General features: G+C 39.1%; 1 protein-coding gene across 3 annotated transcripts in view; it reads right to left on the bottom strand.

Moving 5' to 3' along the window:
• The window catches only part of NRP1 (neuropilin 1), a 114,282-nt gene that overhangs the window by 57,506 nt on the left and 41,853 nt on the right, over positions 1-14,923 (bottom strand). For all 3 annotated transcript variants that reach the window (XM_017820204.1, XM_017820203.1, XM_017820205.1), the window contains exons 4-5: positions 10,004-10,185; positions 5,194-5,421 (exon numbers count right to left, since the gene is read on the bottom strand). In XM_017820204.1, coding sequence (XP_017675693.1) covers positions 5,194-5,421; positions 10,004-10,185 — 410 coding nt within the window. The remainder of the gene's footprint in view (positions 1-5,193; positions 5,422-10,003; positions 10,186-14,923) is intronic.

Here is a 14,923-nt window from a genome sequence, read left to right as displayed (position 1 = left end):
CAACAGATTGGCCCTGCTATGACAGTGCTATTCCCTTTGCTATCTAAGTAGATGCAAGAGCCAACAATTTTCAGAATATTACATAAAGAAGTATTGAATTTTTTGCACAACATGTAAACCTTAGCCTGCTGAGCTAATACGATATCGATCTGAGTACAACTGGATGAAATAGAGATTCTCGTTCTTCTTCCATAAATAGCTAACACAAAGTTCTCCTTTTTTTTCTCCAATTCAAGTCTTGAAAACCTTTGAATTACAATAAATTATCAAATATTTTAGGTGTCACCACATCAAATAAATGCTGTGCAGGGTACACTACCTGAGCAGTCATTCAGGGGGTGATACTGCTGTCTGATTAGGTAGACTATGCCACTGCTTTTTTTTACCATCTTCTTGACAATTCCTTAGGAACCAAGATGGGATTTCATAATAGACCATATACAGTTCCAAATGGGAATTTTAGGGCAGCAGGTGCTGAAAAGTCCTTAGGCCTAGAAAGCTCTTTGCAACTTCTACCTGTAGACCATCATGTTGCTATGTCAGAATTCCCCAGGAAGTCCTACTCCAAATACAAATCACTTGGAAATGTCCTCACTCAAGGATACTTCTACACTACCTGCAGAACAAAGGCATTTCAGGGATCCAGCTACTTCATTTGACTGCCCATGCTGTAGCTGTTTCTGGGACCCTGGCTCCTCTTTCCACTGGCATGGTACAATATAGGGGAAAACTGAGTAACTTTCAGGTTAAAAGATGGAAGGACAACTAAAACATCTGTTTTACAAGCACTTCCCAAAATGCAGAGTCTAATTGTAGAACTTGAATAAATCCTTGATTAATCTTAATATGTCTGAAGGTTTACAGATCTGAGTGTGGAATACACAGAATGTGGCTAGTGGTTTAAGACTAAACAGAAATCTCATCCTTACCAATTCTACTTTTCTCCTGTTTGCCTTTCTGGACAAAATATATCTGTATCAGGAAATTCTGAGGCTTACTGAAATGCACATTTGTTCCTCTAGTTCAAATGACAGCTTTTTGTGTTGTGGACAGTATTTTCACAGCAGTATGAGTACTATTAACAAAATATTTGCACACAAAAGAGAAAACAACTGAAAAATTAATCCCATCCTCACAGTCCAAGTAGTCAACTACACTGAGCTTGTGTATGCTCTTATATCTTAATAGCTTCTCAAAAGAGTGTAGAAAGGAACCACAACAGAAGAGAAACACACTTAGATTAATAGCAATCTTCATTTGCACGGATGTTAACGACTGCAGTAAAGCATTTTGCTTCACTCTGTCATTCACTAGAAGCTCTTGTGGTATTGACCGAAGCAGCAATGCTTAGGTTGTGGTTCTCAAACCTATGTAAACTTCTCTAAATTACTTTTGAGCCCTAGTAGACAGTCTGTAGAGCTCCAAAGAGAACTCCATGATGAATATGTGTAGTTCATCACTTAAGCTAGTCCTTGTTTTAAGTGGGCTATTTTTCTTCAGTCATCAATTGACTGTTCTCAGCAGAGCCTGTCTGAGGTATATCTGTGCCTTGGGCAAAGACATTTTTGGTGTCTAGTTTATTAATGCAAAATCATATATTTCTATTCTGAGATCTCTTCTGCTCTAAATCCACCTATTATCTCCTTCAAACCATGGTCCCGTTTCTGCAATATTTGCAATGTGCCCTTGGCATGTAGCTACACAGAAACAAAATGTCAGTTCTGAAGCATTCCTGAATGCCTACCATTCCCCTCTTGAACCAGCAAAACACTTACACCACTGTTTAACTTCAGTCTCGTAAGTGTCCTTGGTGAATTCTTTTTGAAGTCAATCTGACTGCTCACATGCTTCAAAGATAAGCACATATTTTGCAGAATCAAGACGCAAATACTCAGCACTTGCCAGCTTCAATCCACTAAAAGGACAACCAGGTAGGCTGAGGATTCTGTGATTGTGACAGAGCATTTCAGGATTAACGTCTTTTTGAATGACTGTTACAGTTGCTGTCAAATTGTCTAACAGAAAATTGTTTTCCATCAGTAAAACGGCAATTACATAGAAGCAAAATCTAAATGGAAGCATACTGACTTTGACATATCCTTTTAAACATCACTGTGAAAATTTGTTTAAGAGAACATTTTTCTTCTTTATTTTTTTCCTTTTTTTTTCACAATTGTATAAACCAGCAAATTCATTTCCTGCTGATCTCTAGTGACTGTAGCTGATCAGATTCTACAATGAAAACATTTTCCACTTATGCTGGGATTCCTCTGCTTTAACTCAGGTATCTTAAGTTTACATCTGACTTAGTGATTCATAGCTCCCAATACAGTCCATGAGACAAGAACCTCCAGAGGTCCATTAACTGTGTCCTAAAGTAGATGTTTGAGACAGATCAGAGTGGGATGCTGTTCCTGTCATTAAACAGAGCAGGCAAGGGAACACCCTTTGAACCTGCAGTCAGTGGCCAGGGACTGCTCCTGGGACCAGACTGTGATGCACCTTGCCCCTGTGGAGCTCTTCCCTCTCAAACTGGATGGCCGTGTCCAACATGCCTGTTGGGAATAACCCCTGGCTTTCCCTGTCCTCCCAGTCATGCTTAGGAATTTCCTAGGAAAGTGCAAACTGATGTGTGCTCAAACGGTGCAAGGGAGTATGCCAGCAATTAAGAAGTGCACACAACCATGCCTTGTGCCTTTTTCAGTTGTGTAGATGCAGCTTCAGAATATTTTTGATGGACTGAAGGGAAATGGACAAATAGCTGAAAGACTTACCTTGTGTAAAGACTCCCTTCACCAAAGACAACCATTCTGTCTAATTTTCCATAGTATAGAAATTTACTACTTCCATGTGGATGCAAATTAGATTTATTATGCCTTCCTTTCTCCTTTCCCTTCCCCTCCCCCAAGATTATCCAGATGCTCTGTTTTTGATATCTAGAAACCTAATTTCTATCTTCAGTTTATGGCCAGGCTGTACCAGTGGTTTCCTGTGTCAGCTTTGCTCTTCAGTTCAAATAGTTCTTCTCCCTCCCAGGAATTTGTCCTGTGATGCATTTATAGAGAAGCAATCACGTTCTCTCTTCCTTTGTAATGTTAAGTTAAACAGGGGAGACTGACTATTTGCTAAGGATTGTCCTACAGTGAAATGACGCAGCAAACACTTCCTTGCAACTGCAGCAACCTCCAACAGTTTGGATCAAAGAAAATGCTTTTTTCACAACCCCCGAATTCAGTTGAATATTTACAAACACGTAAACACCCTTTCTGGACGTCAGGATCATTCTGGGTTTAGACAGTTTGTGAGGGAATTGGAAGGCTGATAATGGCTGTTTTTAATTGCTCTTCAGTGCTGCTCAGCACTTTCTTGAACCAGGAAATTACCACTTTGAAACTCTCTACAATAATGCATTTCTTTTTGGTTATATTACACATAAATTGATTGATTGGATCATCTTTTCATATGTCAGTTTAAATGCAAGTTCTGCAGGAATTCAGTTTGAACAGATTTGGCCTATATACAAATAAACTCATTATTAAATGTTCCAGATATCATTATTGTAGTGTTACAATATTGTCTTCCTAACTGAGACATTAAATACTAAATAGTCTTTTAGCTATATTATGGGTCTTTCTTCACTATTTATTGGAGTGGATTGAAAAGAGCCATGATAAACCCATTAACCATAAAACAAAGAGGAAAAAATCCCAAATATACATTAAAAATATATAACTATTTACTGCAGTATCAATGAAAGCTTTAAGCAAAATTATATTGGGAATTTATCTAGGAAAACAAGCAAGTTTAAATGTATTCTTATAATATATTCCTTAAGTTACATGTTTTCATTTAGATGAAATATTAATGTAGGATTAGCAGTTTGTAAAAACTGCCACTGCTGTTCATGAAAGAAAAAAATCTATTAATAAAAATTATCATACCAGTGGAAAACTGAAATAGTTGTAATTAGTGCCCAACACAAACAACATAAATCTTCAATCTCTGAATTTTGCTACAAATTACAAAATTAAGAAGAGAAAGGACAGCTCCAAGATGTTTCTCTTCATCAGCTTATGCCATATGTAGAACCAGTGAAAAAGGCACCACAAATAATCAGTTTTACATAGCTGCTTGCACAGTTCATATAGGCATTTGGGCACCCCAAAAGTTGGTCATTCAGCTTGAACAGCCCCTTTTAGGCTGGAGCTGCAGCCTATAGCGCTGGGTCCTTGGAGAACTGGTACACAGCTTCCTAACCTACAGGAGACTTGAATCTTGAGGACCCAGTGCTGTACATGAAAAACATAGAGAATCATGCAGCTACTTTGTTCGTCAGTCTCAGTGTGAAACAGGGTTATGAGACTGGGCAGAGGGTGAAATGAGGGCTCTGGCTCTATAGGCTTAGCTGATATCTAGCTATGCACTTAGTGACTGTGCATAAGGTCAAGTGTGGTCAACAACTAAGTGGAAAATTACTGAGATGGCAGAGACGTTCCAGAAGGGTACCCAGCACACCCACCCTGACACATGTGCCCAGCTAATCAGAGATTATAAATTAACAAATTAAGATAAAACCTTTGGATTTGCTTATACTGCTGGAAGAGAGAGCATTGTAATGGAGGAACCCTGCAGTGCCCAGTCGCCGAAGCAACCTGAATGAATAACTCAGTGACTGCTTACTGACCTGGTTAATCATTTCGTCACCATGATTTCAATTGTATGGACACCACGCTTTCTCTGGCAAAGAAATTCTCTGCTTTGACAGCTGGTCTGTAACGCAGTTCCTCCACAAGTCAGAGGATCAGTACCTGAAGTCCAATTTCTGCAATTTGTTGGAAATGTCTGGACTATACTCATGTGTTAGCTGTGAAAATTTGGGGACCCATTCTAAGGCTTATATTTACTTTGTTTTAGTGTAGGAGGTTCATCACATATACTGACTGAACACAGAGATTTCCACCAAGCCAACTGTTCAAGCTTGAGCATATTTCATTAAAAAAAAAAATCATTCACACTGTGATATGTTTTACTGAATGAATTTACAGAACATTTTCCCAATTTCTCTTTAATTCAACTCCCTTCACATAAATCAAGCAAGGACCTTTCTAGTATGACATCTAAAAAAATGGGACTATGCCTTGCAGCCCACCACATAGTAATGGTTATGCATATCACAATCCATTTTTCTCTTACCATCGGGGAATCCATCCCAGATTTCCAATCGGTCATAGCGACAGAATGCTCCCCCTGGAGTATTTGAGTCAGGTTCTAGCTCAAAGCTTTCAAATTCCAGTATAATCTCTGACATCTTTGGTGCAAAGATAATATAAGTGCATTCAAGGCTGTTGGGATATTTTTCAGGGAATCCAGGGGACTTTATCACTCCACTTGAGGAAGTAAAGTTTCTGGAACATTCAGGTCCTGTAGGAGAAGGAGAAAAATCAACTGGGTTAACACTATGTTACTAAGCAAAGTAGTTAGCTGGGAAACAAATTAGGTTGTATTGTCTCTCCAGCAGCAAAGGTGGCTTTTCAATGAAACACCTCATTTTAATCGCTGCATTAATCATTCATCCAGCTTGTTCCTATTATTGATAGTCAGGTTTTAAAGCCCAATTCGTATATACTGTCTGATCTTCAATTTTCAATTTGTATGGAACAATATGAAAACTTGTACCAGCTCTAGAAAAAATTATGACAAATACAAAGTCATGTGGGAACAATGAAAGTGTAAGCTGCAGAAATCTCGACAGAGCCCTAGAGAAATAATTATAGCCCCTTCAAGCTCAAATCTTTAAATCTTATGGCTGACAGGCTTTTATTGGTGAAATAGAATTTTTCACAAAAGCGGGTGGGTGAATTCAGTAGAGGGAGTAGTGGTTTCAGATTCCTGGAGCACTGACTCAGTACCTCTGCCAGATGTGACCTATGCCTCCCTGACAAACTAAATGTGAAAGGTAATTCGTACATGTACAGAGGGTGAGTGACTCATTCTGAGTGGTGTTGACACAGGTGCACCAGTAAAATGTTGCTGCTAGTGCTGGCATGATAAACTGTGTGATTACAGGCAGTCTTGCTAGAAGTCACCTAATGTCAATGTTGACACACCAGCTTTCCCTGATATCCCCAGCATGGCATAATGGGATGCTCCAAACAGTGCTCTTGGTGGAGCAGGAAAGTGGCAGTAAAGACGTAAGGGTATAAAAGGCCAGGTCACTGGATTTGTCTTTGTGAATATCACATTTCTCCTTTATTTAGGTCCCTCAGGAATCCTCTCTGTGGATCCCACACCTGCAGGTGTGCTCAGAAGTCAGCTGCAGGCACTGCCCACGCATCTTCCTACAAGGTCAGCACAGGTACCCCGCTCTGCCTTCTGACACTCCAAATTTAATGGAGAGTGATTTACAGGACTTGGAGCATTGGTGAATAGCAGCTGACCTGGGGAGTCTGAGTAGGATAACTCAGATGAAGGTCTTCAGACATGGAGTAGAGGAAGGACACGGAGAGCATAGTTTGCTTGCAACAGAAAGGTCTGTGCTAGAGGATGACGTGTGTGAGGTTTTAATTTGGATGAGGATGCCTAGAAATTGTAGTCAGGAGCCTTAGAGGATTTCCAATGCTTAACACAGATCATTGAAGGAAAACAGTCTGGCTTGTTGCATATATGAATACTCTTATTTCACTGTAGAAAATGTTTTCCTTGTGAATGTGCCAAAAATATTACCCCCCACAGATTTGGCCACCTCCCAGCTAAATTCAGCATGCAAGAGAGGGGGTTGAATGAATTTAGTCAGTTCAGGTATTTTTGTCCTTCAGTATATACTGATGGGAAATGCTTGAGCTATCACATCAATATTCAGAACACTTCATGGCATATTTTGGAAGATGTGGATATTGATGCCCATGTAACCTGACCCATTCCAATTTGGGAAATTACATTTTGCCTATAATTAAATCACCCTCTTACACATTAGTCGGATATTTCTCTTCTCTCCCTGTCATTCCCTTGTCTCCTTGTCATGTATGGGAGGGTTATATTCTGGTGTTGCTCCGCACTCCCACCAGTAGCTGCTGTTCCAGGATAAAATAACTTTGCTATGCCATTCATAGTATAAAGTGCTCTATACTCCTCTTGGAATCCAATAAAAGATGCAATATAAAATGTAAGCCAGGATCATTATTGCTTTATTAAATACAGCCAGATCCTGGCTCTGAGAGTGCACAATCGTCAGGCTCCTTACAGTCACATGTGGTATCTCAGTACCAGCTTGCTTTATTTTAAACATGTTTGAGTCAATCTGGTGCAAGAAACAGAAACTGTTTTCACAAGAGCTCACTAAAATGCCCTCCACAGATTTTGACCCTTTATTGACACTGTGAAGCAGGAATTAAATCAGCACTAAGGCTACGAGAAACTCTGTGGGGCAATCTGCATGGAAAACTGGCAGAAGAGGTTCCAGCAGAGGCCTGACAAAATTGATACTTCTGAAGTGGAGAAACTACATGTGTGCAAGAGGTATGAGCTGAAGGAAAGAAAGAGAGGAGGCAACTGAGAGAGCAAAGAAAGAGATGACACTGGGGCTAATTTCATCTGCTATCTGTGGGTGTCACCAAGCCAGAAAATCATTTGCCTTCTTGGTTGACACTTTCTTTTCTTTCAGTTTACACCATAAATTTAGTTGACTAAAGTTAGGAATGTTAAATGTGAACCATGTGGATTCTTTTCTAGTGAATAAGTCACTCATCCATCCTACAACAGGCTGTCTGCTGAAGCCAAAATTATGCTATTTCACATGGGCTAAACGTTGGGCCAAATGGCTTTCATCTTTTAATCCTGCATTCAACTTCTTCAGTGTCTTTCTGGCAAAGGAGCTGAATGAGAAGTAAAGGCAGCTCCTGTTCTCAAAGCCCATACTTCCTTTATCATGGTTATTATGTGTGATGGTCTCTCCTTACAATTTCCATGGTGTGCCACATTTTAAGCATCCAGCTTAGAACACAGGTAGCATAATGCAGTTTTTCCTTTTCAAAGACTAGAACTACTCTCATATGAATAATGGGGAAAAATATACTGTGTGCAGGAATGAAGCTCAGCCTTCAGCTCAGCACCACAGGACCCTTGGCTTGGGATCATGCTTCTCATACCTGGGAAATGATGAGACAAGTTGTGAATATGCTAAACAAACACACTTGTCTAGTGTGAGCAGCTGAGCTTCACCTGCGCAACAGGGTGAACTGGTCAGCTTTACTTGGTACAGATATTAAAATGCAAAATTGGAATAGCATATATGCATTTATTCAGAACTTAAAAAGGGCTGTGTTCCCACAGCAACGATAACCTGTATCCTTTGTGTACACACGGCATTTTCTAACACTGCGTGGTGATAACTTTCCTGCCTTAATATACAGTTTGAGTTGAATGAACTTGAGCTAAAGTTGCTCTGGGAGCCGTAATTTCGAGTTTCCTGACTTCCGTGTGTGTAAAATCACATTCATAATGCCATCTTAACATTGTAAATGTGTATCTTTGAGAGATGTAAATGACCATACAAGGAAATAAACAGTGTTCCTGTCAGAGCTCTGAGTTGCCACTACACTATTAGGAAATAAATAAAACCTTTTTTTCTTTAAAATGCTCAGTTACTAAAATAGATTGTTTCACAGGTCATTCTTTCACTTCATTTTGTGTTTCAGCCTTCTTCTTTATGAAAGATGGTAGTGCATATATAAGCACTGCGAAACATCAGAACACAGCTTCAAGAGTTTACCTCCTAAGGACACCAAAACAAATAGAGATATTTTTTCAGGAAAGCTTGGTGTCATTTGGATGCTGAATTCTTTCAAAAAATGTGACCCTGAAGGTCAGCAAAAGAATTTCTGGGAGTCAAGAGTGGATTTGCAGACAGGGAAGATGGTGAACAAGAGGTCTGTGGCCCCAATTAGCATTGTACAGAGAAGCAATAGCAATAGAAAAGAGACTTCACTACTGAGCTTCTCCTCATTAAGAGTACAGCTGCCATCAAGTGTGTGTGCTGAACACAGCTGAAAATCTGGCTCTGGTTTAGGTGCATAAAAGGGATTTGAACTGGTTCTGGAAACGGGGCATAGACCAGGAGTGATGTGCACTGGAAATTTTGAGTTCTGAGCTGCTTTTGTGAATATTACCCTAAACATTGATATTAAAGTCAATTTTTTTTTCTATAAAATTAATCTTATTGTCTTAATATATATTAAGAGTTTTGGTCCTGTGTTCTCAAGGAATGGAATACTTGAATTAGTAATCCAACTCTTAATCCAGCTATAGGGAAGATGCATGCTAAAAAAATGACCTTACAGACCTTCTAGCTATCGACTCAGAAAGTGATATAAAAGAGGGAGTGTCTATATATCTAGTTAATCTTTCACTGTTTCTCTGCGCTTTCTCTGTGGCCCATACAGCTAATTGTGGTCACTAGCACAGAATTCCTGGCACAAGCATCTAGCAGGTCATGCCTGTGAGCAGTGTGAGCTTCATCTCTCCTTTACCTCCCAAACATGATTTGTGAAAGCAACAGCAACATCATCTGGTGCCCATGTGTACTCTGGTCCTTTCCAAACCCAGAGCCATCTCTTGGGAATGCAGAGCAAAACACTAACCAAAATAAGTCAGGGACTCAGAAGGTTACAGTGCTGTTAAGGCAGTAACATTGTAAACCATAGAGTAATTATTATTTAAAAAAAAAAAAGAAAAAGGCTAATGGTTTTAAGATGGATGAAACAAACAGCTGATGAAAACTATCATATTTCACACAGAGGAGTCAACCCTCAGATGCAGCTGACCCATTGGATTCATAATGATTTACACCCGTTGAATACATGCCCCACCTTGGAATGACTAGGGGAGTAGAGATTTTCTCTTTCAAGCATTTTCATGCATTCCCCCCATTCCAAAGAATTATAGTGAACTTTCTGATGCAACTAAAAATCACAGGTTATGAACTATGTAACAACGAATTTTTTCTCACCTCTTTTGAAAACTTCATAGCGGATAGAAAATCCTGCTCCATGTGTCTCATAGTCGGAAACAAATTTAATAAAAAGATATGGTCCCGAAGACACTAAAGGAGGGGGAGCAATCTTTCCACAGTACTTTCCCCATAAGCGTCCTTCAGCATTATCTCCATCAATCACTTCAACATAATCATACCTGGTAGATAAATGGAAGGAAGAAACTTTTAACTTCCAGGAAAGAAGGAGACCTAATTAATTTAGAAACCATAACACAACATAGATAATCAAGAAAAATGCTAGCTTGCTTGGAAAATGCATTATGCTGAAAGATGTAAGCAAAATGAAATAATTAAAATGGACTACATTATGTCTGTAGACATCATCTGGCAACATGGAACTATTAGGAAGAATGGTGTCCATTATGCTTGCAGACAATGTCAGCTAAAGTAACCAATTAACAAGAAAAAAAAAAAAAGGAAATCTCATGAGCACAATTCTGTATTATTAAATTGTGTTCCTTTGTCTGTGTAGTGTTGTTATCAATACATAATGCATAGCATTCTTTTCAAACTGTGAAGTTCTGTTATGAATTCAAAAATGTCTTTTTGGCTGGAGCTCTTTATGAACAATACTTTGATTTCCATATGCTGTCCTCCAAACATATGTCCACAGAATAATAAATAAATCCCTAAACATTAGATTTTGTTCAAAACTCTGCCATGTTGCAGATCAGTGGTAGAAAAATCTGTTATTTTCCTTGTTATCTGGACAAATAGTTTGTAGCAAATCACAAAATCCACAAGTCAGTTACACCACTTGGCTTTTCTCAGACAAAAATTGTTTCAATGCAAATCACCTTTGCTTAGGTATTTGAATCAAAAGTGCACGTTCTAATATTCATGCTTGTACAGCATGTGATTACTAGACAGACTGGGCTGAATCCTCCCTGGTTGCTTCCTTCACTCCTAAGGACTGTATAAGGAAAAGCATAAAATAATACGATAATGATTGGTAGTAAAAATTAGCCTCTGAGCAATACATTAGGGTTCCTCTGTCACCAGAGATGTCAATACGTGGAGTCTGGTCTGACAGATTTGGTTTCCAAGGGCTGAGGAGAGCGAGCCCAGCAGGTTGGTGGTGCTGAACCAGCCAAGGGAATACAAACAAGAATGAAAGTCACAGGAGGCAGAAGCTGCAGGTGCAGAGACAGGTCTGTTCTTAAGTTTTATCAGCAGATGATTTCACTTGACCCCAGACAGGAAGGAGGAGCAGACTCAATCTGTAGAATCAGTTTAATCTTCTCCTAGAAGGTGATGGCATTTGGATCCTAGGTTGTGCTCTGGGTCTCTTTCAGACAGCGGTAAAAGGCTTTTCCCTGCCCCTGCGTCTCTGTGTCTCAGCCACACTGCCCTTTCAGTTAACAAGTTGCTGTTAGCCAGACAATCTCATTTACTTTTCATTATCTTACTGCGACTGACGTTAAAATGTTGCCATTAATTTGTTTAGACCTTTATATTCTACTGTTAAGCTCACTGAAATGTTCCAAGCATATTAATATACAAGGAAGAGCTAAAAATGACAGGACAATAAAGTGTGTCTGACATTCTTAAAGAGATCAAAGGAAAAAAAATGTCTTCATGATGACCAATGTCATTTTTAACAACTCTGCTCCAAACCATCCAGGGCACATTACTTATGTTTACACGAAGTCCCATGAGACAGCTGCAAAGATGATATCACTAGTTAAAGTGGACGGCTTAAGGCTCCTTAAATTAAAAATGACATTACCTCATCAGTTAAAATTGTGTGCCAGCTTTGGTGTATATCAAGTAGAAAATAAAGCTGACACTGATGGAACTGTAAGCATTAACATATGTGAAATATTGTGTTAACTGCATTTCCTCTTATGTATTTGATTTTTCTAGTAGCAATTGCTCAGCTCACTGGCTTCACTGCCCCAGTGCAGAATGGTGGAAATACAAAGCTTTTCTGAGATAATTTCACAGATACTTTAAGTAGCCTACAGTTTTAAAAATTAGAATTCTTTCTATAATGTCTCTATGATATATGTAAAACAAGATTTGAAAGTTAGGACAGAGTTGTAAAGAGATCTCAGAATTGTTGGGTTTTGGTTTTTTGGTTTTTTTTCCCCTTCTCAGAAATATCTTTAAGAATGCCTCTAGGTTCCCTGCAAAGCCTATTGGAAGTACTGAGGGATACACACTAGTAATTTTTAGAGTTTAGGAAAAAAATGTATGTTGAGAATTTTAAACAAGACAAACTTTCTCCAAACAATAAACTCCTTGTTAAAGAGAAAGAGTAACTGCATAAACCCATAGCATCTGAGTGACAGTCTTTGCTCTTCTCCCCATGACGACATTATTGCACCAGTTTCCTAGGCGCCATTCTTTGCTCAAGCCTCAACAGTAGATAAATTTTCAAATAGTATGAAAAGATGCTAAGCAAATTTTACATTCTTTTTTCCTTCATGTATAAAGAAGACAAAAAATTCCAAAGGCTTGAATTCAGTGTTTTTATTCTTCTACACTTTAAAAAAAACAATCTTAGATAGTCTTACTAAGTCTTCCATATACAGCCAAAAAATAACTAACCTGTAAGTACCGATTTTGCTATTATATGAAGTAAATTAGGCAAAAAACCCCATTCAAATTAAATTCTATCACTCTCCTAGGTTTCCTCCTTTATAGCAATAGCCTGCCCACACTTTCCATTGTCCCTTATAGTGACAGAATTGTAATTTATGGTGCTCTTTCTGGCTGCTGTGCATTTGTAAATGACACAATTTGGTTACTAAAAGGCTGTCTTCTAATGGATTTTGCAAGTTATAGGTCATGCGACCCTGTGGAAGATTGAGGATTTTTTCAATTTTTTTCTTTTGCTTTGAAAAATTACTGACAGACAGAAATTTAGCTGTGAGACAATAGGTAAGAAGTACAATTTGAAAAGAGGAAGCTTTAAAGATGAACCCTACGGCCTTTATGTTATAAGGAGCATGTTTTTCACTTGGCAGCTAGCACATGCATTTTGATTCTTCCACACTGGTGGCAACATATGATATCTGGGTTGCAGCAAATGAGTATCTATATTATTTTTTTCTTAGGGAAATTAAATTACCCTGGATATTTTTCCAAGTTTATACTTGGAAACCAATGTCCCACTGTCATTTTTGCACTTTTTAAAAATCCTGCCGAAGACCATAGCATATCACAAACAACTGGTCTGGTAAAAAGGAGAAAGTACAGTCACAACTTGGAAATGGAGTTGCTGCCAAGGAAGCTCAGAAAGCAGCTTGCATCTCCCTCTGGACTTGGTAGCAGTTCTTCTTCATAAGTTTGTCGGAAGATGCTGTGCCAGGGATGCAGTTGGCTCATTGGCACCTTTGTGAGAAGACTTTATGCGTCACCTCTGTAGCGCCCAGACAGACTCGGCAAACAGCCCAGAAAACGGAGTTTGCAAATTTGGATTTCCCATTTGGCAATTCTTCACTCAGTTACTGCTGTCAATGGCGTGGCAAATATTTCTTGTAATTTTATAGTCCTTTGGGGCTTATGGCACAGAGATGTAAATATAAACATGGCGCTAACCATGAAGTGTAGTTTCAGGTGAAAGAGTAGAGCATAAGTTTGTGTATGAAAACAGGAGATGCCTGCCCAGAAGAGGGGACAATTAGCGGACACATTCATGAAGCCCCTATGCCACAGTACCAAAACTATTCCCTTTTTGCTTGTCTGGGTCATTCCAGATATTCCACTTCTGTTTGCAGCCTCTGTGGTGTGCAAGGCCATTGCGTGGCTCTCAGATGGGAGACTGTAGTGCAACAGCTTACACACACTTCCTGCTCCTCTCAGCTGGTGCCTGAACATACTGTTACTAGTTGGTCCTAATTTTGTGGTTCAGCAAAACAATATCTGGGACAGATTCCCAGTGTAAAAATGAGGGAATTTAGAATTCCTCTACAAATTCTTTAGGGAATGATGAAAAACTCGTTCTTTTTGGGACAGTGCAAGTTATGCTTTTGAGGAAAAGGCCAAGCAATACCTATAAAGTGAGCACTGAGTAATGAAAAATATAAACAGTTGCTGAGTATAGATTTTGGTGAATCTTCAGTTCCAGTTTCTAGTAGGTGATAACAGTGCTCATGTCAGGGCTCAGTTTTCAACATGCTGACGACCCCTGAAATGGACCATAGCATGTTGTACTGAAGAAAGTGAAGTGAAAATGCTGGAAAGCCTCACCTGCTGCTGAAGCCAGCCACCCTGTCAACCTATGCTCTGCTTCTGCACATTTTCCTATTACTAGGGCAGCGATATCTTACGCCTTTTGCCTAAAAAAATTCCTTCCTAAGAAATAGGAAGAACTCATCTGAAATCTAAATATCTGCCATTTAACTTTACGAAGCAATCAGTGAAGCATATACAACTATAATTTACATCTGAGTATGCCACATTTTTCTGCATCCTACTATGATCTATAGGGTCGTTATGAGTACTTTGGCTATTCACCTGTTAGAATAAAAAAGGTTTCCATGTCTCTGTTTCTTTTATCACTCTGATTCCATACCCACCAAGCTGCTAAATTTCTCCCTGACACAAATTATCCATCCTGGTTAATTCTGGGACTATCTTTGGATCTGAGAATTTTCTTCTTAGTATGTATCTTTCTTTTGCTTTTATTTTATAAGGATTTTTTTTTATTCCTCTCAGGGCTCCATTTTAGCTGAACAGAAGGCATTGCAAAAGGAAATCTAAATAAAGAATTTCAAGTTGTTCTGCACTGTGGCTTTGTGCCCCATTAGTTACTGAGGGCTAGAGGTGTGGGATTTACTGCAGTGCTTGTGGCATAAGGCAATCTGTATCCCAGAGCTAAAAGCTTAAGAGCTACAGGCACTTGAGGGACACTAACCTTAATCCCAG

This window comes from Lepidothrix coronata, unplaced genomic scaffold (assembly GCF_001604755.1).
Source record: "Lepidothrix coronata isolate B3197 unplaced genomic scaffold, Lepidothrix_coronata-1.0 Scaffold80, whole genome shotgun sequence".
NCBI lineage: Eukaryota > Metazoa > Chordata > Aves > Passeriformes > Pipridae > Lepidothrix > Lepidothrix coronata.
This window is presented reverse-complemented; position numbering and strand designations above follow the sequence as displayed.